This window comes from Argentina silus (genome assembly GCF_951799395.1).
Source record: "Argentina silus genome assembly, chromosome: 6".
In the NCBI taxonomy this organism is placed as follows: domain Eukaryota; kingdom Metazoa; phylum Chordata; class Actinopteri; order Argentiniformes; family Argentinidae; genus Argentina; species Argentina silus.
In genome coordinates, this window is record NC_139660.1 from 23,099,912 (window position 1) to 23,122,102 (window position 22,191).

Consider the following 22,191-nt stretch of genomic DNA (forward strand, 5'->3'; position numbering starts at 1 on the left):
GAATCTTCAAACACAGTCTCTCAACAGAAACTAGCACCCTTGGCTTCTGGCTGGATAACTTACACTCTTGGCTGGGCTCCCCGCCCTTAGACTAGTAATTAATAATTAATTTAGCTTACTAGTCTAGAGACAGAGTTCACCACTAAAGTCAAATGTACTTTGCCTCTGTGTCTCTCATCACGGCTCCCCTCCAGCTCCTCTTCCGGGAGGCACCCACCTGCTGCTGGCCCAGTGTGTGGCTGGAGGAGCTCAACCAGTTCCCCTCCTCTCCAATGCTCAGACTCAGCGGAACATTGTCGATCTTGTGGACCTTTTCCTCCTGCAGCTGGACCCATCACCATTGTCCTCTGTCGTATTCATCATGACAGCGTTGACACAGAGAACAGCGTTGTAAATGTGTTATGGCCATGGGCAGCCAGTTTAGGGAAGAATTTAGATTCAGAGTGATGTCCTGCATGAAGTCTGAGGAATCCTGTAGCTGTGTCATCAGGTAGGTAACAGCTGGTGGACTGTTCTCCATCAGGGGGCTGTGGGTAATACCACCACTGTAGAAAGCTACCTCATTGTCCTCTTCATCTCGCTCATCATCTGTGTCATCATTTTATTTGTTATTTATTTAACCTTTATTTTATCAGGGAGTCCTATTGAGACCAAGGTCTCTTTTACAAGGCAGCCCTGAATACACACAGTTTACAATAATACACATACAAAATTACAACATAATAAAACACAAACACATTTTTCACAATCCGCTGTCTGCTTTTCAGGGAAAGGCAAGATCTATTTCTATAAAAGAAGCCCACCTAAAATCTTACATTTTTAAGAAGCTTGTATGTTTTATGAACGTCAAGTCTTTGTCAAACCAAATGCCAGGTGTTGGTGGCACCACCTGAAGTACATATGCATAAATCACATACATTTTTTCTGTGTTTTGGTAAATAAGATATATATTGTTTTTCCAGCATTAAGCACCAACCTCAGCCTAACAAATGTTCTCTGAAAGACAGCGAATGCAGTAAGATGTGTGTTCCTTTGTACCACGTCGTTACAACCGCAATGCATTTGTTTGAGATTTTCGGTGCGTGAAGACAGTCTTAGCAGATCTGATTGACAGAGAGAAAGCTTATTACGCATAATAAGAATCTCGGCCTACAGTATATGGTGCTGAATCTGACTATTCTGTGTCTGATAAGCAGTCAATGTGTAGACTGACTCCACATAAATAAGTTCCATTCAGAGGTTTTATACTTTTTAGACTTATTACATTTTAAGCCTTTTTAAGTTTGCATGAACGATGAGGATCAATGGGTTTCGATTATACATTCTATATCTACCTCCCCTCTGATCTATTCATCCTCTTTCGTCTATCCCTTCATCCATCCAAGTAAACCATCTTCTATCTATCTATCCTTGTCTCATCTATCTTTCCCTCATCTATTTAATATAATAATATATATATATATATATATGCCTATATTTAGCTGGCGCTTTTATCCAAAGCGACTTACATTGCAGTGAGTGCAAACATTTAAGTATAAATGGTCCCAGCAGGAATCAAACCCACAACCTAAGCGTTGTTAGCGCCATGCTCTACCAACTGAGCCACAGAGGACCTATTTAACTTAATCTATCTAACCTACTGTAATCTATCGATCTACAGTATCTATCAATTCATCCACCCAACCCACCAATCAAACCATCTTTAACTGTATCCCCCACTAAAATCAGACACTCACTTCCTTTCAACTACCCAGCACACCTATCGAAATCATCCAAATCACCATTTAAACTTCTACTACTAATAAGACATTGCAAGGCCACAGCTTCTTCTCTAACTTTCTTTCTAGTTCTTACTATTCCAGTACTTCCGATTTTTCGGTATGCTACTCCTCCTACAGCTTTTAAGCTATTCACACCAATCAAACGTTAGCAAGTGCAGGGGCGTAACTTGAGTTGCTTAAGTTTTTTTTAAACGAATCGGTTTTTGTAACTCAAACCATCTTTTTTCTACATACACTTCCAGTTATTGGTCAATAATTATGCTAGTTATTTGAATTTTAATTCTTCCAAAACTTTTCGTGATGCTATTCCTCCTGCTGATGTTAAACTAATAGACCCAGATGAAGGCCGAGATCGGATTGAAGATCAAGTCCAAGACGGGTGGTAAATGGAAACATGCCTCTGAGAGAAATATTGAGGTGGCTCTTAAAAGAGCCTTTGGGGATTTTTTTGTTGTTGTTGACCAGACTGATCTTAGGCACGCTCTCCACGGATGCGACGGGCAAGCTGAATGTCTTTGGGCATGATGGTCACTCTCTTGGCGTGGATGGCGCACAGGTTGGTGTCTTCGAACAGACCGACCAGGTACGCCTCGCTGGCCTCCTGCAAGGCCATCACAGCTGAACTCTGGAAGCGCAGATCAGTTTTGAAATCCTGGGCGATTTCCCTCACCAAGCGCTGGAAAGGCAGTTTGCGGATCAGCAGCTCGGTGGATTTTTGGTAACGACGGATCTCTCTCAGAGCCACGGTGCCGGGCCTGTAACGGTGAGGTTTCTTCACGCCACCGGTGGCCGGTGCGCTTTTACGGGCAGCCTTTGTAGCGAGCTGCTTTCTGGGAGCTTTCCCACCGGTGGATTTACGAGCGGTTTGCTTGGTTCTTGCCATGACGTTAACTTCCTTCTTTCACAGTTGGAGTATAAACAGTCTCATGAAAACGTCACGTTCAGTTTATAAAACCGGAGCCGTCGTGCCCCGATTGGGCGGCGACGATGGACGAGCTCATTGGCCCGTTGTCTCCTACTTCTCCGACTGTCATTGGACACGAGCTCCGTGCACCCTGCCCGCCATAAATTCAAATCCTAAACCCCTGCCGCGATTCCTTTGTTTCCCCCCACCCCCAATGTGAATATAATCATAATATTAATATGACAATATAAAAAAAGAAACTCGATGTTATGGGAAAATCCATAATTAATGATAGATGATACCACTAATGACCCCAGCTATTGCTATTACTCTCTTCTCAGATGCATTAGGTTTGAGGCTGAATATGAATAAATGTGGGCTTATGGCCATACAAGACCATCCATTCATTTCTTTACACAACACCCCTGTAATGGTACAGTTCAATTGTGTTTATTTTTAGCCAGTGTGAAGTCCAATCTTGAAAACAAGATTATTTTTGAAAGCCAAAGGTATTCTTAACAGTTGCCTTCGAAAAGATGTATGTATATTTGGAAGAAGTTTACTGAAAAAAATGGGAAGTTCGTCAATGACAATCTATCAGTATCTTTAGCTTTATCATTTGCTGTCCCTGCTCTGCTTTTAAAAACGTAAATAAGGGTGACGTTTTAAAACCCTGAAAATGGTAGACTGAATGTTATATTGAATGGTATGATGAAACAGTCGCACACATCATGAGGGGAATGTTGATTGGCAACACCACATCAGGCCAAAGCAGAAGTGTCTAACTGTGTATTGTTGGGTTTGTCTTCTCCACCTCGTGGAAGCACGATATGACCGTAGTTCAGCAAAGCGTAGTTCAGTTTAGAGAATGGACACACTTTTGGAGAGACAAGTAGTTGGCTCTTAAAAGAGCCTTTGGGGTTCAGTAGTCAAGTCGAAGCCGCGGTGGCACATTTACTTTGATTTTACGGCCTTCTCGGTCTTCTTGGGGAGCAGCACTGCCTGGATGTTGGGCAGCACACCACCCTGAGCGATGGTCACACCGCCCAGCAGTTTGTTCAGCTCCTCGTCGTTACGGACGGCCAACTGCAGGTGACGGGGGATGATACGACTCTTCTTGTTGTCGCGGGCGGCGTTGCCGGCCAACTCCAGGATCTCAGCAGTCAGATACTCGAGCACTGCGGCCAAGTAGACTGGTGCGCCAGCGCCCACACGCTGGGCATAGTTGCCCTTGCGCAGGAGCCTGTGCACACGGCCCACTGGGAACTGGAGTCCAGCGCGGGAAGAACGGGTCTTTGCCTTGGCCCTGGCCTTGCCTCCGGTTTTTCCTCTTCCTGACATTTTTTTGGGCTTCAGACGAATTCCGTGTCAGCTAAAGGAGAATCTGATATGATAATCAATCGCGAAATGTCTTTCTTATACCGCGCCCTGACCGGCGTTCATTGGCCACCGGGTCGATGACACCTCATCCAATCAGCAACCCGGCACTGGAGCGGATATGCGCGCGCCGTCCCGCCGCCCAGTGATTGACCGCCTTTTCACTCGGTCTTTGGAAGTCTCTCTCGCGCGCCAGAAATCAAAGTTCAAATCACACTCGTCCTACATAATACACTAAATAGTGAAATAGTACTCCTGACTGACTTTACAGAGAAAAGTTGACTATTATGGCTCGCGCATTGCTATCCAAATATAACGTAATGAACGGTATATCGGAAAGAGGAACTACATCTGTATATGTTGATATTAAAGACTCAGACTTACCCTCCTCCTTGCCCCCCTCTCTCCCGCAGACAGAGACTGAGTGAGACATTATATAGCCTGTTCAAACATGTGTGCAAGAACTAGATAATTGTTAAATCCATCATTAAGGCCATTTCAACATTTAGCATCACTATTATTATCGTGTGTATCGGTCAGTGGTTGAGACTGGTGTAAATTGGACCTTATTTGAAAAGGCTTCTTTCTGTCAACATGGACGAAAATGCACTTTTTTTATGGAAAGGTGGGTGGCTCTTAAAAGAGCCTTTTTGTGGTACAAGTGTCGACATGAACACCGTCTAGAAGTTTACTTCTTCTTTGGGGCAGCCTTCTTTGCCTTGGGCTTGGCTGCTTTGGGCTTCGCTACCTTGGCGGCCTTTTTAGGGCTCTTGGCCGGGGCCTTCTTAACAGGTGCGGGCTTCTTGACCTTCTTGGGGCTCTTGGTGGCCTTCTTAGCGGCGGCGGGTTTCTTTGCCTTCTTGGGAGACTTCTTAGCGGCGGCGGCGGGCTTCTTTGCAACTGCCTTCTTGGGCTTCTTGGCTGCGGCGGGCTTCTTTGTGGCCGCCTTCTTGGGTTTCGGGGCGGTGGCTTTCTTCACTGGCTTCTTGACCGCCTCGACGGCCTTCTTGTTGAGCTTGAAAGAACCGGAGGCACCGGTGCCCTTGGTCTGGAGCAGACTGCCCCTAAGGACGAGGCTCTTGACGGCGATCTTGACGCGGGAGTTGTTCTTTTCTACATCGTAACCATCGGCAGCCAAACTCTTCTTGAGCGCGGCCAGGGACACGCCGCTCCTCTCCTTGGATGCGGACACAGCCTTGAGGATGAGCTCGCCGACGCTGGGGCCAGCTTTCTTGGGCTTCGATGCTGTCTTCTTCTTGGGTGCCTTGGCCGGCGCGGCGGCGGCGGGGGCTGGTGCGACTTCTGCCATGTCTATGTATAAAGTCTCGTTTGTTCCGGTATACACACTCGTAGGGCTACAAGTCAGACTGCGACGCTGCTCTGTGCGAATGAAGCACAAGCCGGCTTAGGGGGCTGTCCTTAAATGCGACATGAGAACCTTGCAGACTCAACCATCCCTGCTCGGCAATCTTTGCTGCCGAAATGCTCCGGCGCCTGTGTTTTCTCCTCGTGAATAACGGGCCAAAAGTCACCGGTGGAGCCGAGATAAGGTCCAAATGCGAACGGGCCAGCAAGCAGACTTGTCTCCGTGCAGAATAAAGTCATGTGGGCCGTGGAGGCCTCGTTTATTTTGTTGTAACTCGATCAAAATCCCACCGTTCGACCGTCAGAGGGAGCGTTCCGCACAGCTTTTCCGGTGCTATTTGTTTCCTAAAATGGGTTAAAGTACATACGATTGCGACCAGCACTCGTTGTCCAGGTAGCTAGGTTGTCTGGCGAGGGAGTAATAACATTGAGGGTCCCCCGATGTGGTGGGGGGTGTTATAAATGCGAGCTATTTTGGGGGGCGTAAAACACAGTCGCCGGGACGTGGCTGGGAGTTTGTCCCAAAAGACCAGGGGTCTCAAACTCAACTTACCTGGGGGCCGCTGGAGGTAGAGTCTGGGTGAGGCATCAAGTTAATCAAAACAAATACTATCAATGCTTTGGCTTCTGCCTACCATACACTTTTGCAGCGCTTTGGGCACCCTTAAGGCTGGCTTTCCATTGTGATATATTTACATGTTTTTATCCCAATACCTGAGTATTTGGGATCTTATTTAGGATGCTCTTTCTATATATTCTGAGAGGGATTTTAAAACTTTATCATTGTTCATAGCTTTTTTGAGCACTTCGTTTTTCTTATGATTATTACATTTATCAATCGTGTTCTCTCTCAGGTGTTTATACCTTTCACATTCATAAATAAAGTGATCTAGATGTTCTTCTTTTTGTTTACATCCTACACATCCTTCTGCTCTACCAAATCTCTCTGGATACCATTGAGCTAACTCTGGTGTCCATGTTACTCCACCTGTCTTAATTCTTAACATCAAGTGCATTGTCTCATGTTTTATGTCTTTTAATTTCTTGCTCTTTTTGATTAAATGTTCTTGGTGAATTCGTTTTCTTTTGCGATCGCACACATCTGTACTTTTTCCTTTTCTTTATTTCTCTCGTAATAATAATCTATAACTTCTTCTTTATAATATTCAGGTTCTAACCACCATTTAGCTTTGGTTCATGCCGCCCATCTCATGCTATTTGCTATCCATGTAATTCTTTTCCCTTTCCTATTGCAACACTCTGCTGTCTTCATTAGGTCACTGATTACTCTTGTTGAGTCCGCCCACTTCCTAAGTCCTCTGTACCTTGCACTGGGTGACAGGATATATTTTCCTTCCACTTGGTGTCACTCCGGAATCATGTTTCAACCAAGTGACTGACGTTGCTAATTCGCGTTGGTTAACTTCTCAATAAACACCACCGGAAGCTGTCACGAGCCTGAGCTATGGTAGCCCTAAGTGATTAAAAAATATAAAACGCCAAGGGCAAGGACTCGGCAAAAAGGTGCGTGTGAGAAAAACGCGCGGGCCGCACTAACACTAAACTTTGATGTCAAGTAGGGGGCCACAAAATATCGTCCCGATACAACTGATCAATTGTTGAGCAGCACTGACACAGACTTCGTTACCAAGCATCTGTTTACTGTAGTTATATCAGTATTACAAACCATTGAGATGGGACAGTTTGGGTATTTTTGCCAACAAAATGCTAACTTTGATATACTTGGGTATCCATAAACCATAAAAGACTTTTACTGAAAAGAAAAAGGGAAACACCAAGAAGCAATATCCGAATGTCTGTCAATCCTACATCTGAAGCTCTATGTCGAAACACAGTTATGTGCAAAGTGTAGGAACAAGTGATTCAAACATTTGACAATGTGCTGAATTGTTCTATGTTCAACAGTTATTTAGCGAATGAACAAACACATGTCCATTAGTTCAATAAGTAGTTACATTGTTTTAAATGTTTTAACTTCTTTCAAAGCTTTCTATGAAATGATTGTTTCAAAGAAGGTTGAGGACATGACCTTGGTTGTTTTGAGCCAAATTTTAACTCGTCCGATTGCAGTAAAATGATTTGTGATGAATGTGGTCAACCCCCGACCCCCCCACCCCCCTCTGGGATAGAGATGCTTAAAGGCCACTAAAACACCCGGGCATATTCAGTTAAAATATCCTTACTCGTGTGAAATACATCTGCTGGTGAAGGATTCCTCATGAATCCCTACATGGGTTTGCTGACCTTAGTACAAAATGGACCCTGGCTATGGTCTGTGAGGTAACAATGACTGAAGTTAGAATTCTACTAACATATTACACACATCACATCCAGTCATTAAGGATGTCACAATTGACAATGTGATGACATAACAATGTAGAACATGCAGCTGGGGTTCTAGAATCCAGCTACAGTACACATGCCATTCATTTACCTGCAATTCCTCTGTGAAGAGCTTGATAGATAGATGTTATTTGTTCTTTTCACTGTGTTTTTTCACCTCTTGTTGTCTGAAAGGGCCATTAGACATGAATCCTAGAGCGCCTATTCAATCCATGGCCTCCTTGTATGTAGGAGATCTCCACAGGGACACCACTGAGGGAATGCTGCATGAGAAATTCAGCCCTTGTGGTCCAATCATCTCTATAAGAGTGTGCAGGGACATGATAACACGCCGATCTCTTGTGTATGCCTATGTCAACTTTCAACAGCAAGCTGACGCAGAGCGTGCCCTGGACACCATGAACTTTGATGATATCAATGGAAGACCTATGCGCATCATGTGGTCTCAGCGTGACCCTTCTCTGAGGAATAGTGGGGTAGGCAACATCTTCATTAAGAATTTAGTGGAGACTTTTGACAGCAAGGACCTCTACGACAGGTTCTCTGAGTTTGGGGACATCCTTTCCTGCAAGGTAGTCTCTGATGAGAATGGCTCTAAAGGCTATGGCTTTGTGCAGTATAATACCCAGGAGTCTGCTGAGAGAGCTATTAAGAGACTCAATGGCACGTTATTGAATGACAGAAAAGTGTTTGTTGGACACTTCAAATCTCGCAAAGAACGAGAGGCTGAACTTGGATCCAGGGCCCGAGAGTTCACTAACGTGTACATCAAAAACTTTGGAGAGGATATGGATGACCAACGCCTTAAGGAGAGGTTTGAGAGATTTGGACCAGCCCTGAGCATCCGTGTCATGGCTGATGACACTGGTAAGTCCATGGGTTTTGGATTTGTCAACTTCCAAAGGCATGAGGATGCCAAGAGGGCCATTGATGAGATGAATGGTCGGGAGATAAATGGGAGGCGGGTCTACGTGGGCCGCGCCCAGAAGAGAGGAGAGCGCCAGACTGTGCTGAAGCGCCAGTTTCAGCAGATGAAGCAGGGCCGCAGGACCAGATACCAGGTGTGTGTATATGAAAAAAAGATATACTGTAAAAGAAAAAGAAGTTGATAGTCTTGGTAAACATTGTTGATATATTTGAGGCATGAAAAACATCTCACTAAACAGGGTTTCTCTCTACCAGGGTGTCAATCTGTATGTGAAGAACTTGCATGATCGCTTGGATGATGAGCAGCTGCACAAAGAGTTCTCCCACTTTGGAACAATCACCAGTGCAAAGGTAATGATGGAGGGTGGACGCAGCAAGGGATTTGGCTTTGTGTGCTTCTCCTCCCCTGAGGCGGCCACCAAGGCTGTGACTGAGATGAACGGCCGCATCGTGGCCACCAAGCCCCTGTATGTGGCCCTGGCCCAGCGCAAGGAGGTGCGCCAGGCTCACAGAACCAACCAGCGCATGCAGAGGATGGCCAGCATCGTTCGTGCCGTTCCCAACCCAGGCATCAACCTCCACCAGGTTGCTCCCCCACCTGGATTCTTCATGGCAGCCATTCCACAGGCCCAGAACTGTGCTGCTCCATACTTCACCAATCAGCCCAACACCATGCCCAACACCAGGCCTCAGACCTTCAAAGCTATGAAGACCACACCCTCCCAGTTGCCCCAAATGATGACCTTTCAGCGCATAGGTCAGTATATTTTCTGAAGCAACGCTGCTCATAGTGGTCTGACAACACCACTCGCCAAACATTTACCATAAATATCCCTTTGATTATGATGATCTTTCCTCTCAGCTACCCAGGCCTTGGGACAGCGCCCTGCCAGTGCAGATGCAGCTACAGCACAGATGCTCACCGTGCCCCAGAACAAGTACAGAGCTGGTGTACACTACCCCCAGCAGCACATGGCTCCCCAGCCACAGGAACCAATGCAGCAGCCTGCTGTCCATGTCCAGGACCAGGAGCCTCTGACTGCCTCCATACTGGCTGCCGTTCCCCATGAGGACCAGAAACAGATGATAGGTGAGTCTATTTGTTTGTTTTTATGGATCCCCATTAGCTGTTACTGTTACTGTTACTGTTACAGATATAAATTTTCCCTCCCTCCAGGTGAGCGTCTCTTCCCATCTATCCACAACATGCACCCCAGCATCGCTCCCAAGGTCACCGGCATGCTGCTGGAGATGGACAACTCTGATCTGCTCCACATGCTGTAGTCTCCAGAGTCCCTGCGCTCCAAGGTGGATGAAGCGGTTGCTGTGCTGAAGGCCCACTGGGCTGAGGAGGCTGCACAGAAATCTGGCCACACCCCAGCTTGAGTTCCAAGCGGCTAACACATAAAAAGGAGATCTGGACTTTGAAACCTACTTCACCATGAAAAAATATTGTTGTTCTGACCCTCGTCTTCCTCGGATTCCCCCTCGTCTACCTTCCACGGACCTAGCCCATTCCTGTGTTGACTACCCGCCTGCCTACCTGACCCCTGCCTGTCTGACTACCCGCCTACCTGCCCGACCCCTGCTCGCCTGACTACCCCCCTGCCTGCCGAACCCTGGACTGACCCTGGACTACTCGACTACCATTCCTGTGTTGACGACCCGCCTGCCTACCTGACCCCTGCCTGTCTGACTACCCGCCTGACTGCCCGAACCCTCCTCGTCTGATTACCTCCCTGCCTGCCGAACCCTGGACCGACCCTGGACTAGTCTCTATTGGATTATCTTTCTCTCTCCTACCCCTTTTCCCCTGTTATAATTAAATACGCCTTCGGGCTAAACCCCACCACCTTCTCTGTGTGCCGTCAATCTGGTTCTTCAGACGTTCACGGGTAACATGAGGAATGGTATGAAAGACACATGTTGGCATGGAATGGAATGATTACAATGAGCCCGTCCTCCAATTTCCACCTCTAGCCTCTACCAGCCTCCACTGTTTATGTGATATATAAGCCTTCTGAACAAGAGAAAACCATGTAGTGTCCTCAGTAACCCTTGAATGCCACGTGTCTTTTGGATGAAATACCGCCATTACCCAAAACCCATGATAACAGCAGTAACTATAATCCATGGTAACCTAAATTGACCCATACAAACTCATGCTGCTCCACTTGCTAGTCTGGGAACCCCTTTGTGTGTGTGTGTGTGTGTGTGTGTGTGTGTGTGCGTGCGTGCGTGCGTGCGTGCGTGCCTGCCTGCCTGCCTGCCTGCCTGCCTGTCTGCGTTTGTGCGTGCGTGCGCGCGCGTGTGTGTGTGTGTGTGTATGTGTCTGTGTGCTACAGGGCCTGATTTGATGAGTTACAGACCAGAGGTTCCATGCTGTGGCTGGTTCTGGACTACCTGTGTGTTAGTCTCTACATCCTGGACATCCATTACCCAAAACCCATGATAAACAGCAGTAACTATAATCCATGGTAACCTAAACTGACCCATACAAACTCATGCTGCTCCACTTGCTAGTCTGGGAAACACTTGTGTGTGTGTGTGTGTGTGTGTGTGTGTGTGTGTGTGCGTGCGTGCCTGCTCGCGTGTGTGTGTGTGTGTGTGTATCTGTGTGTGTGTGTGTGTGTGTGTCTGTGTGCTACAGGGCCTGATTTGATGAGTTACAGACCAGAGGTTCCATGGTGTGGTTCTGGACTACCTGTGTGATAGTCTCTACCTCCTGGACATGGTGGTCAGACCAACACAGGTCAGATGTCCTACGCTCAGTCACACCTAGTCTGACCATAACCCTACCTCTAACTGACCGTGCTCTGACCATATGTAATGTAGTCTCACCATAACCCTACCATTAACTGACCGTTCTCTGACCATGTATCGTCAAGTTGTTCTGACCATAATCCTACCGTTACCTGACCACGCTGTGACCGCGGGTATCTCTTCTCTCCCAGCTTTCCGAGAGACGAGGAGTTCCCTTTTGTGGTGTTTGACTTCCTGGTTGGCGTTCTGATCTTCGCCTCAATTGTGAGCAACGTTGGCGCCATGATATTGAACATGAACACCACGCGGGCGGAGTTTCAGAGCCACATCAACGCCATCAAGCACTACATGCAGTTCAGGCACGTCAGTAAGGCAAGGCCTTAGTCATTTTGGGACCCTAGGCGAGATTAGGATCTGGTGCCCCCCCCACCACCACCACATTACCCCAACAGTAGTGCCTAATTACCACCCACTCATTCTACAGTAAAGATATGGACAACAAACATCAGACACCACAATGGTTTCAAGACAAAAATATTTATTTTAATTTTTATGAATTAAAATTACTTCTCAAACAAATGAACCACGTATCAAATAATTAAAAAATTGTTAAATATTACCAACTACCTTTTCATGTTAGTAACACCCAGAGCACTGGCACTGGGTTATCCATAGATTACACCCTTTCTCAAATTCAGGCCCTTGGGATGTTGCTAATTGGTCCCTGAGAATATTGGCTTAAAAGTGCTTAGCCAGTTTTACGACATTTTACACTATAATTAACAAACATGTAAACAAAAGTATTAAAGGTGCACAACATAACTGTTGCGATGAACAAGGAGGATAAGAGAAAACAGTAAGAAAAAAATAAATCTTCAAACAAGACAACTTTGTGCACTGTGTGCTATGTTCAATAGTTTGTTTTTACTGTAACTTTGTTAATACTATAAGTATTTGGTTCACTGTAAAACTATGGGCCTTATAGAAGCAAAATGTGCAAAAAAGGAAACGTAGAAAAGTAGCATGTAGAACTAAAATCTTACAAGTCTCTGGTACATATCCTTAAATTATCAATTATAATAATAATAATGACAACATAGCATAGTATTATCAATTACACAGAGACCACAAATAATTGGCTGAACTTCCACGGAGATGGAAGATCAGATGTTCCTTCCTACATAGAACATCAACCCTGGAATTTCCCTCTCATTGACAGGGTGGTTGGCTCTTAAAAGAGCCTTTGGGGGGGGGTAGAACGCTTGTTGTAGTGCAGTGGTTCTCAAACTTTTTCTTCTAGTGTACCCCCTTTAAAATATTTTTTCACCTGAGTACCCCCTTCACCGGCACAAAACATTTTGTTAGGCACTGAACGGGGGAACCAGGCGCGAATACAGAGTCGGACAAGCATAGCAGGTTTGGGTATTTAATGAGGGGATAAGGGTAGGGGGTAGTCTGGCAGTGGACAGGCGGCTGGAAGGTGGGTAGCACCGGCAGCGTGGAAGGGTAGGCCGGTGGGCGGACAGGCAGGCTAGTGGGTAGGTGGGCAGGCGGACAGGCAGGCTAGTGGGTAGGTGGGCAGGCCGACGGGTAGGTGGAATCTGATACGAGGAACAGGGAGATCAGAGTTAGAACAGGTACAAAACACCAGTAGCTAATATGACGAAACGTAGTAACAAGCCTCAACGTAGTAAGGCTAGAAACTACCATAGGAACTAGTACAATCTAGCGATGAGTAGTTGGAAAGCCAGGGTAGATAACTGCATGGTGATGAGGTGGTGGCCAAAAGGTGTGTATTGAGCAGGTGGAGAGAGAGAGAGACAGTGGAACCGGAGCCTGGTCACGCCCACATAGAACACCAACCCAACAGACAAGATGGACAAGGACAAGGTGCACTGGCGCCCCTAGAGGGGCTGGGGGGTGTGACATATTTTTGGGAGGAAAAAAAAAGAAAATGAACATATTGGCAGTGTAAACATGAACATTAAAAGGGTGCATATACTCACAATTTAGTGGGAAACATGGGCCTGTGCTTCATTGATGAGTTTAGTCATTCTGGGTGGCAGGGAGGCAACTGCAGTGATCAGGCTCTTTTCCAGGCATAGCTTGTTTCTTTGCTTTGTTTTAATTTGGGTCATTGCCTAAAAGGAGGTTTCACACAAATAAGTCGATCCAAATGGTAGTAGCTGCTCCAAAGCTTTCTTTCCCAGCTCAGGGTGTTCCTTCTTCACACACACCCAAAACTGTGTGAGAGTGGAGCTCTCAAACTTCATCTGTAGGCCACGGTCAGGTGACACATCAATGAGATTTTCCTGAAGACTGGCAGGAAGCTTGATTCTCTTGCTTTCAGCCAAAAGAAATGGGTTTCTCACCCAGTCCAGCTGTGCAGATTTCTCTTGAATATCAGGGAAGTAAGAATTAAAACCACTAGTCAAGTTGGCCAAATGTCCCTCTATTATTGCCTTCACTGAAACTCTATCCACATCCTCATTGGAAAGGAAAGCATCCACCTGAGGAAAGCAGGTGAAATCCCCTTCTGCACATGCCTTCTTCCACAGCTCTGCTTTCTTGAGAAAACCCCCCAACTTGTCATACAGGTTCAGAACGACAGTGTCCTTTCCCTGCAGACACATTCAGTTCGTTGAGTTTGCTGAATATATCTGCAAGATAGGATAGCTTTGCAAGCCAGTGCATGTCCTCAAACAAGGTGACATGCGGAGATCCATGGTCTCTCAGAAAGGTGCCCACTTCCGAGCGTAACTCAAACAGCCTGTTAAGTATTTTGCCTCGGGAAAGCCAGCGCACTTCTGTGTGGAGCAGCAGTTGCGTGTGTTCAGCGCCCATATGTTCACAGAGGCTGCGAAACAGTCGCGCAATAAGTGGCCTTGACTTGATGAAGTTAATGATCTTGACAGCGTCGCTCAAAACTTCGTGAAACTCAGGACTCATTCTCTTTGATGCCAATGCTTCCCTGTGTATGATGCAGTGATTCCACAGCATATCAGGGTTCTTCTCCCTCACTCGCGCAACCAGCCCTTTGACGCGACCTGTCATTGATGCGGCCGCATCAATGCAGACACTTGTGCATAATCTCCAGTTCAGACCGTTTTCACCGAAGAATGCATTAACTACATTAAAAATATCCTCTCCAGTTGTTTTCCCCTCCAAACTCTTGCAGAAAAGCACATGTTCACAAATGTCGTCAGTATCGACATATCTCACTAAAGCAAGAAGCTGTGCCTGTCCACTGACATCAGTTGATTCATCCAGCTGGAGTGAAAATGATTCGCCAAGTTTTCCCACTACTTGATCAACGATGTCTGTGCCCATCGTATCAATTCTGCGGCTAACTGTGTCATTTGACAAATACATACTTTTTAATTTGTCTGCTGCGGTTTTATCCAGCATAGTCTCCGCCAATACAATGCAAGCTATGGTGAATGGCTTTTTAGCTTTAGCTACAAGCAAAGACACGGCATAAGAAGCCTCGAGTGCTTTGGCTGATGTTGTGGAGGCTTTTCGCATCACCTCTTGGGATGATCTGAAGTCGGAAAGTGTTCTCTTAAAAAACCCTGGTGGCTTAACGACATGACATTGATGCTTGAAGGCCATCACAGCTGAGCTCCGGAAGCGCAGATCGTGACATCCTGGGCGATTTCCCTCACCAAGGGCTGTTTGCGGATCAGCAGCTCGGTGGATTTTTGGTAACGACGGATCTCTCTCAGAGCGACGGTGCCGGGCCTGTAACGGTGAGGTTTCTTCACGCCACCGGTGGCCGGTGCGCTTTTACGGGCAGCCTATGTAGCGAGCTGCTTTTTGAGAGCTTTCCCATCGGTGGATTTACGAGCGGTACGCTTGGTTCTTGCCATGGCGTTAACTTACCTCTTTCACAGTTGGAGTATAAACAGTCTCATGAAAAAACCGGAGCCGTCGTGCGAAGATGGACGAGCTCATTGGCCCGTTGTCTTCTCCGACTGTCATTGGACACGAGCTCCGTGCACCCTGCCCGCCATAAATTCAAATCCGAAACCCCTGCCGCGATTCCTTTGTTTCCCCCCACCCCCAATGTGAATATAATCATAATCATAATATTAATATGACAATATAAAAAAAGAAACTCGATGTTATGGGAAAATCCATAATTAATGATAGATGATACCACTCTTTTTCTTAAGGACAATGGCCCCAGCTATAGCTTTTACTCTCTTCTCAGATGCATTAGGTTTGAGGCTGAATATGAATGAATGTGGGCTTATGGCCATACAAGACCATCCATTCATTTCATTACACAACATCCCTGTAAAGGTACAGTTCAATTGTGTTTATTTTTAGCCAGTGTGAAGTCCAATCTTGAAAACAAAATCCTTTTTGAAAGCCAAATGTATTCTTAACAATTGGCTTCGAAAAGATGTATGTATATTTGGAAAAAGTTCACTGAAAAAATGGCAAGTTCGTCAATGACAATCTATCAGTATCTGTAGCTTTATCATTTGCTGTCCCTGCTCTGCTTTTAAAAACGTAAATATGAGTGACGTTTTAAAAACCTGAAAATGGTAGACTGAATGTTATATTGAAACGATGAAACAGTCGCACACATCATGAGGGGAATGTTGATTGGCAACACCACATCAGGCCAAAGCAGAAGTGTCTAACTGTGTATTGTTGGGTTTGTCATCTCCACCTCGTGGAAGCATGATATGACCGTGTAGGCTACAGTATAAGGCACCCCAAGATACGCAAAGCGTAGTTTAGTTTAGAGAATGGAAACACTTTTGGAGAGACAAGTGGTTGGCTCTTAAAAGAGCCTTTGGGGTTCAGTAGTCAAGTCGAAGCCGCGGTGGCACATTTACTTTGATTTTACGGCCTTCTCGGTCTTCTTGGGGAGCAGCACTGCCTGGATGTTGGGCAGCACACCACCCTGAGCGATGGTCACACCGCCCAGCAGTTTGTTCAGCTCCTCGTCGTTACGGACGGCCAACTGCAGGTGACGGGGGATAATACGAGTCTTCTTGTTGTCGCGGGCGGCGTTGCCGGCCAACTCCAGGATCTCAGCAGTCAGATACTCGAGCACTGCGGCCAGGTAGACTGGTGCGCCAGCGCCCACACGATGGGCATAGTTGCCCTTGCGCAGGAGCCTGTGCACACGGCCCACTGGGAACTGGAGTCCAGCGCGGGAAGAACGGGTCTTTGCCTTGGCCCTGGCCTTGCCTCCGGTTTTACCTCTTCCTGACATTTTTTGGGCTTCAGAGGAATTCTGTGTCAGCAAAAGGAGAGTCTGATATAATAATCAATCGCGAAGTGTCTTTCTTATACCGCGCCCTGACCGGCGTTCATTGGCCACCGGGTCGATGACACCTCATCCAATCAGCAACCCGGCACTGGAGCGGATATGCGCGCGCCGTCCCGCCGCCCAGGGATAGACCGCCTTTTCACTCAGTCTATGGAAGTCTCCCTCGCGCGCCAGAAATCACGCAAATTCAAATCACACTCGTCCTACATAATACACTAAATAGTGAAATAGTACTCCTGACTGACTTTACAGAGAAAAGTTGACTATTATCGCCCGCGTATTTCTATCCAAATATAACGTAATGAACGGTATATCGGAAAGAGGAACTACATCTGTATATGTTGATATTAAAGACTCAGGCATACCCCCACCCTCCTCCTTGCCCCTCTCTCCCGCAGTCAGAGACCGAGTGAGACATTATTTAGCCTGTTCAAACATGTATGCATGAACTAGATAATTGTTAAATCCATCATTAAGGCCATTTCAACATTTAGCATCACTATTATTATCGTGTGTATCGGTCAGTGGTTGAGACTGGTGTATATTGGACCTTTGAGAAGGCTTCTTTCTGTCAACATGGACGAAAATGCACTTTTTTATGGAAAGGTGGGTGGCTCTTAAAAGAGCCTTTTTGTGGTACAAGTGTCGACATGAACACCGTCTAGAAGTTTACTTCTTCTTTGGGGCAGCCTTCTTTGCCTTGGGCTTGGCTGCTTTGGGCTTCGCTACCTTGGCGGCCTTTTTTGGGCTCTTGGCAGGGGCCTTCTTAACAGGTGCGGGCTTCTTGACCTTCTTGGGGCTCTTGGTGGCCTTCTTAGCGGCGGCGGGCTTCTTTGCCTTCTTGGGAGACTTCTTAGCGGCGACGGCGGGCTTCTTTGCAACTGCCTTCTTGGGCTTCTTGGCTGCGGCGGGCTTCTTTGTGGCCGCCTTCTTGGGTTTCGGGGCGGTGGCTTTCTTCACTGGCTTCTTGACCGCCTCGACAGCCTTCTTGTTGAGCTTGAAAGAACCGGAGGCACCGGTGCCCTTAGTCTGGAGCAGACTGCCCCTAAGGACGAGGCTCTTGACGGCGATCTTGACGCGGGAGTTGTTCTTTTCTACGTCGTAACCATCGGCCGCCAGACTCTTCTTGAGCGCGGCCAGGGACACGCCGCTCCTCTCCTTGGATGCGGACACAGCCTTGAGGATGAGCTCGCCGACGCTGGGGCCAGCCTTCTTGGGCTTGGATGCTGTCTTCTTCTTGGGTGCCTTGGCCGGCGCGGCGGCGGCGGGGGCTGGTGCGACTTCTGCCATGTCTATGTAAAAAGTCTCGTTTGTTCCGGTATACAAGTCAGACTGCGACGCTGCTCTGTGCGAATGAAGCTCAAGCCGGTTTAGGGGGCTGTCCTTAAATGCGACATGAGAACCATGCAGACTCAACCATCCCTGCTCGGCAGTCTTTGCTGCCGAAATGCTCCGGCGCCTGTGTTTTCTCCTTGCGAATAACGGGCCAAAAGTCACCGGTGGAGCCGAGTTTAGGTCCAAATGCGAACGGGCCAGCAAGCAGACTTGTCTCCGTTCAGAATAAAGTCATGTGGGCCGTGGAGGCCTCGTTTATTTTGTTGTAACTCGCTCAAAATCCCACCGTTCGACCGTCAGAGGGAGCGTTCCGCACAGCTTTTGCCGTGCTATTTGTTTCCTAAAGTGGGTTAAAGTACATACGATTGCGACCAGCACTCGTTGTCCAGGTAGCCAGGTTGTCTGGCGAGGGAGTAATAAGATTGAGGGTCCCCCGATGTGGTGGGGGGTGTTATAAATGCGAGCTATTTTGGGGGGCGTAAAACACAGTCGCCGGGACGTGGCTGGGAGCTTGTCCCTATAGACGGTGTTTCGGAATGGTGTCCCTCTCATCTCTCCTCAACAGTCGAAAGTCGCTTCCTCTACCTCATATTCATCTAGACAGGACAAGCGAAAGCCACAGGCTATGATTGGTACATGTCTAATGTGAGGAAGCATCCACAATCAATTGCGATGTTATGACCAGCATTCTAATCACTCCTCCTGACACGATAATGCTTTGATTGGTGCTCTGTGACTTGTGTCATATACACTCACCGAGCACTTTATTACGGAACACTTTACTAATACTGGGTAGGGCCTCTCTTTGCTCTCAAAACAGCCTCAATTATTCGTGTCCTTGATTCCACAAAATGTTGGAAGCATTCCTCTGAGATTCTGGTCCATGATGACATGATTGCATTACGCAATTCCTGCAGATTTTCGGGGGCACTTTCAAGCTGTGAATCTCCCTTTCTAACACATCTCAAAGTTGTTCTATTGGATTCAGATCCGTTGACTGGAAAGGCCACTGAAGAACATTGAACTCATTGTCATGTTCATGAAACCAGTTTGAGACGACTTTTGCTTTGTGACATGGTGCATTATCATGCTTGAAGTAACTATTAGAAGATTGGTAAATTGTGGCCATGAAGGGATGCACATGGTCAGCAACAATACTCAAATAGGCTGTGGCATTCAAGCGATGATTGATTGATTGATATTAACGTGCCCAAAGTGTGCCAATTAAACATTCCCCACACGTTTACACCACCTCCACAATGAGAAGATGTACAGGTGTTCCTAATAAAGTGTTCTGTGAGTGTATATTGCCACAGCAATCAAATTGACCGGACCACTCCAAATCACACAGATTTGGCCTGCCTAATCTCAACGGGGTAATATGAAAGCTGTTTATCGATCATCAAAAGGCAAGTGGGCTGTCTTGGCAGTGGTGGGAGGCTAATGTCTTGAAAGTATGAGATTACCTGTATGTGCATGCTGGATATGAGACCGTTATTTATCCATTTAAAGAATCCACCCATGTCCCAGATGTTGGCCATGCGTGTGCATGGTGTAGTTAGGCCTACTTGTGTTCATTTTATTCTCATTTTTATGTGATTAATTCAACTACTACTCAACATGGTGGTGGCTCATGCTACATCTTAACGCCTGGAGTCATGGAAGATTGTAACATCGAGTCATTAAACACTGATATTACATATAACGTCGACTTCAATAAACACTGATACTACTGTTCTCTTTCGCTGCTCGTTGTTTCTGCAGGTCTTCTTGGAGAAGGACAGGCAGCGACTTGTTTGAATCGTCCAGTTTAATGTCATCGGGATGATATGAAAGGCATTTTATCGACACGTGTACTGTTGATAATATTGGCAGTGGGCTAATTTATTGATAGCATACACATCAGTACTCCAGTACTGTTTGAGACCCTTTAACTCATTATGTATCCAAAAAAATGCGCGTGCAGTGTACTTGTGTTCATTGTATTCATGGCGGGAGCCGTTTATGACTAACACAAAAGGCGCGCTACATCCTGCGGCCATGATACAATGTAACGACTGGAGTCACTGAACCTCGTAACTCCGACTCATCAGACAGACAGACAGAACAACAACCCTGGAATTGCCCTCTCAATGACAGGGTGGTTGGCTCTTAAAAGAGCCTTTGGGGGGGGAAGTCGGAAAACACCGTTTTACTTGGAGCTGGTGTACTTGGTCACGGCCTTGGTGCCCTCGGATACGGCGTGTTTGGCCAACTCACCGGGGAGCAGTAGACGCACAGCGGTCTGGATCTCCCTGGAGGTGATGGTAGAACGCTTGTTGTAGTGAGCCAGGCGAGAGGACTCCCCGGCGATGCGCTCGAAGATGTCGTTGACGAAGGAATTCATGATTCCCATGGCCTTGGAGGAGATGCCGGTGTCGGGGTGGACCTGCTTCAAGACCTTATACACGTAGATGGCGTAGCTCTCCTTCCTAGACTTTCTGCGCTTCTTGCCGCCCTTGCCGGTGGTCTTGGTGACGGCTTTCTTTGAGCCCTTTTTGGGCGCAGACTTCGCAGGCTCGGGCATGACGATGACGGCTCGTTACTTCTCAGAAACGAATAAAGGAGTGGTAAATGCCCACCCGCTATATAAAGGGGGAGCTATGCAAATTAAGCGACTTCTGACATCCTATTCCACAGCCCGAGTCTGGCTCTGGCGTTTAAGGAATAGGCGCGTGCCTCACGGACAAATACAATATCTGCGCACGCGCACGCGCAGGCTCCGCCCCCACCCCTCCCTTGCTTTTTCACTCGCCTGTCGGGTTGCCTTCTTTCCTATGACAATATCACCCGTACCAAATGGACATGAACATGTCAAGAGGAGGAAGATTTAGAATAATTTATAATAATAATACGATAAGAAAGGATACAAATCGAACACCAAGTGCCTCATTCTCCCAATAAGACCTGCGCGTCCGCAAGAACGACCAGAAACTGCCCCTTTTGGGACGGTACTTTGCAAGGGTTAGAATAATACAATACAATAATCACGGTCAGAATAGCCCATAAATCAAATGGACTACTTGGATATGTGCATTCGAAAAAAAGGCGGTTAATTCACCACATGCCACTGAGCTTAATAATCAATAATAATTATTAAGTAACGATTTTCTTTCACATGTGGGATTGTCAGTTCTAGCCGTTGGAATACCGAGACCCTACATTTACTTTTGATTTGGCAAAATATCAGTTTTATTTCGTGTCAGTTAAATGTACTTGTCTGACTAACGTATTATAAATGGAATCAACTCTCTGGTGTTGAGATGGGTGGCTCTTAAAAGAGCCTTTGTTTAATGTTGAGTGGTTGCGTTTCCGAATAGTTTAACCGCCGAAGCCGTACAGGGTGCGTCCCTGGCGCTTCAGAGCGTAGACAACGTCCATGGCGGTAACAGTCTTCCTCTTAGCATGCTCGGTGTAGGTAACTGCGTCACGAATCACGTTCTCCAGGAACACCTTCAACACACCGCGGGTCTCTTCGTAGATCAGACCAGAGATACGCTTAACACCCCCACGGCGAGCCAGGCGGCGAATAGCGGGCTTCGTGATTCCCTGGATGTTATCGCGGAGAACTTTGCGATGACGCTTGGCGCCTCCTTTGCCGAGTCCCTTTCCTCCTTTTCCTCTGCCAGACATCTTTACGTTGAGTACAGTAAAAGTATGTTGTCGATGATACTATGGGGTGCATTTATCTCAGCTACGAGGACGTGATTGAGACCACCCTTTACAGGAAGAGCGCGCTGTCGCCTGTCTCTTTTTTGTGTCGAGGGTTGTTGTAGAGGGAGGGGCTACTGACTTTCAGGGAATGACCCTCAATTTGTACTGCACTGACCCAGATGACTGATGATTGGCTTAAACTCAGAACGAGGCTCAGTTTACCCTTACCGAAATCTAACCTCAACCCTTAAAGGGAAAAAGACTAAACTGATCTCAGACCAGTGACTAACTCCCCCCCCCCCTGCCCCACACAGATGCAAATCATCCATAAAGCATGAAATATGAAAAAGTGCAGAGAGGAATTATTGCCTCTCACTTGGCTTTTTTCTGCA

At 46.8% G+C, this 22,191-nt stretch overlaps 8 protein-coding genes across 8 annotated transcripts; 1 reads left to right on the top strand and 7 right to left on the bottom strand.

Annotated features, from left to right (window-relative positions):
• Positions 1 to 2,223: 2,223 nt before the first annotated feature.
• Positions 2,224 to 2,664, bottom strand: LOC310805395 (histone H3.2; the record flags this gene model as incomplete). Its single annotated transcript, XM_083671060.1, has 1 exon — positions 2,224 to 2,664. One exon carries the CDS (start codon positions 2,662 to 2,664, stop codon positions 2,254 to 2,256), a length of 411 nt encoding a protein of 136 aa, XP_083527186.1. The 3' UTR covers positions 2,224 to 2,253.
• Positions 2,665 to 3,639: 975 nt separating this feature from the next.
• On the bottom strand, positions 3,640 to 4,026 carry LOC310805574 (histone H2A-like; the record flags this gene model as incomplete). Its single annotated transcript, XM_083671317.1, has 1 exon — positions 3,640 to 4,026. One exon carries the CDS (start codon positions 4,024 to 4,026, stop codon positions 3,640 to 3,642), a length of 387 nt encoding a protein of 128 aa, XP_083527443.1.
• A 724-nt stretch (positions 4,027 to 4,750) lies between these two features.
• LOC310806363 (histone H1-like) lies at positions 4,751 to 5,371 on the bottom strand (the record flags this gene model as incomplete). The annotated part of the gene is made up of 1 exon (XM_083672419.1): positions 4,751 to 5,371. One exon carries the CDS (start codon positions 5,369 to 5,371, stop codon positions 4,751 to 4,753), a length of 621 nt encoding a protein of 206 aa, XP_083528545.1.
• A 2,605-nt stretch (positions 5,372 to 7,976) lies between these two features.
• LOC310806360 (polyadenylate-binding protein 1A-like) lies at positions 7,977 to 10,002 on the top strand (the record flags this gene model as incomplete). Its single annotated transcript, XM_083672416.1, has 4 exons — positions 7,977 to 8,852; positions 8,974 to 9,475; positions 9,581 to 9,808; positions 9,896 to 10,002. The coding sequence occupies 4 exons, from the start codon at positions 7,977 to 7,979 to the stop codon at positions 10,000 to 10,002; spliced, it is 1,713 nt and encodes a 570-aa protein (XP_083528542.1).
• Positions 10,003 to 16,327: 6,325 nt separating this feature from the next.
• Positions 16,328 to 16,714, bottom strand: LOC310806364 (histone H2A-like; the record flags this gene model as incomplete). The annotated part of the gene is made up of 1 exon (XM_083672420.1): positions 16,328 to 16,714. One exon carries the CDS (start codon positions 16,712 to 16,714, stop codon positions 16,328 to 16,330), a length of 387 nt encoding a protein of 128 aa, XP_083528546.1.
• A 726-nt stretch (positions 16,715 to 17,440) lies between these two features.
• LOC310806361 (histone H1-like) lies at positions 17,441 to 18,061 on the bottom strand (the record flags this gene model as incomplete). The annotated part of the gene is made up of 1 exon (XM_083672417.1): positions 17,441 to 18,061. One exon carries the CDS (start codon positions 18,059 to 18,061, stop codon positions 17,441 to 17,443), a length of 621 nt encoding a protein of 206 aa, XP_083528543.1.
• A 2,236-nt stretch (positions 18,062 to 20,297) lies between these two features.
• Positions 20,298 to 20,672, bottom strand: LOC310806365 (histone H2B-like; the record flags this gene model as incomplete). Its single annotated transcript, XM_083672421.1, has 1 exon — positions 20,298 to 20,672. The coding sequence occupies one exon, from the start codon at positions 20,670 to 20,672 to the stop codon at positions 20,298 to 20,300; it is 375 nt and encodes a 124-aa protein (XP_083528547.1).
• Positions 20,673 to 21,466: 794 nt separating this feature from the next.
• Positions 21,467 to 21,778, bottom strand: LOC310806366 (histone H4; the record flags this gene model as incomplete). The annotated part of the gene is made up of 1 exon (XM_083672422.1): positions 21,467 to 21,778. One exon carries the CDS (start codon positions 21,776 to 21,778, stop codon positions 21,467 to 21,469), a length of 312 nt encoding a protein of 103 aa, XP_083528548.1.
• Positions 21,779 to 22,191: the final 413 nt, after the last annotated feature.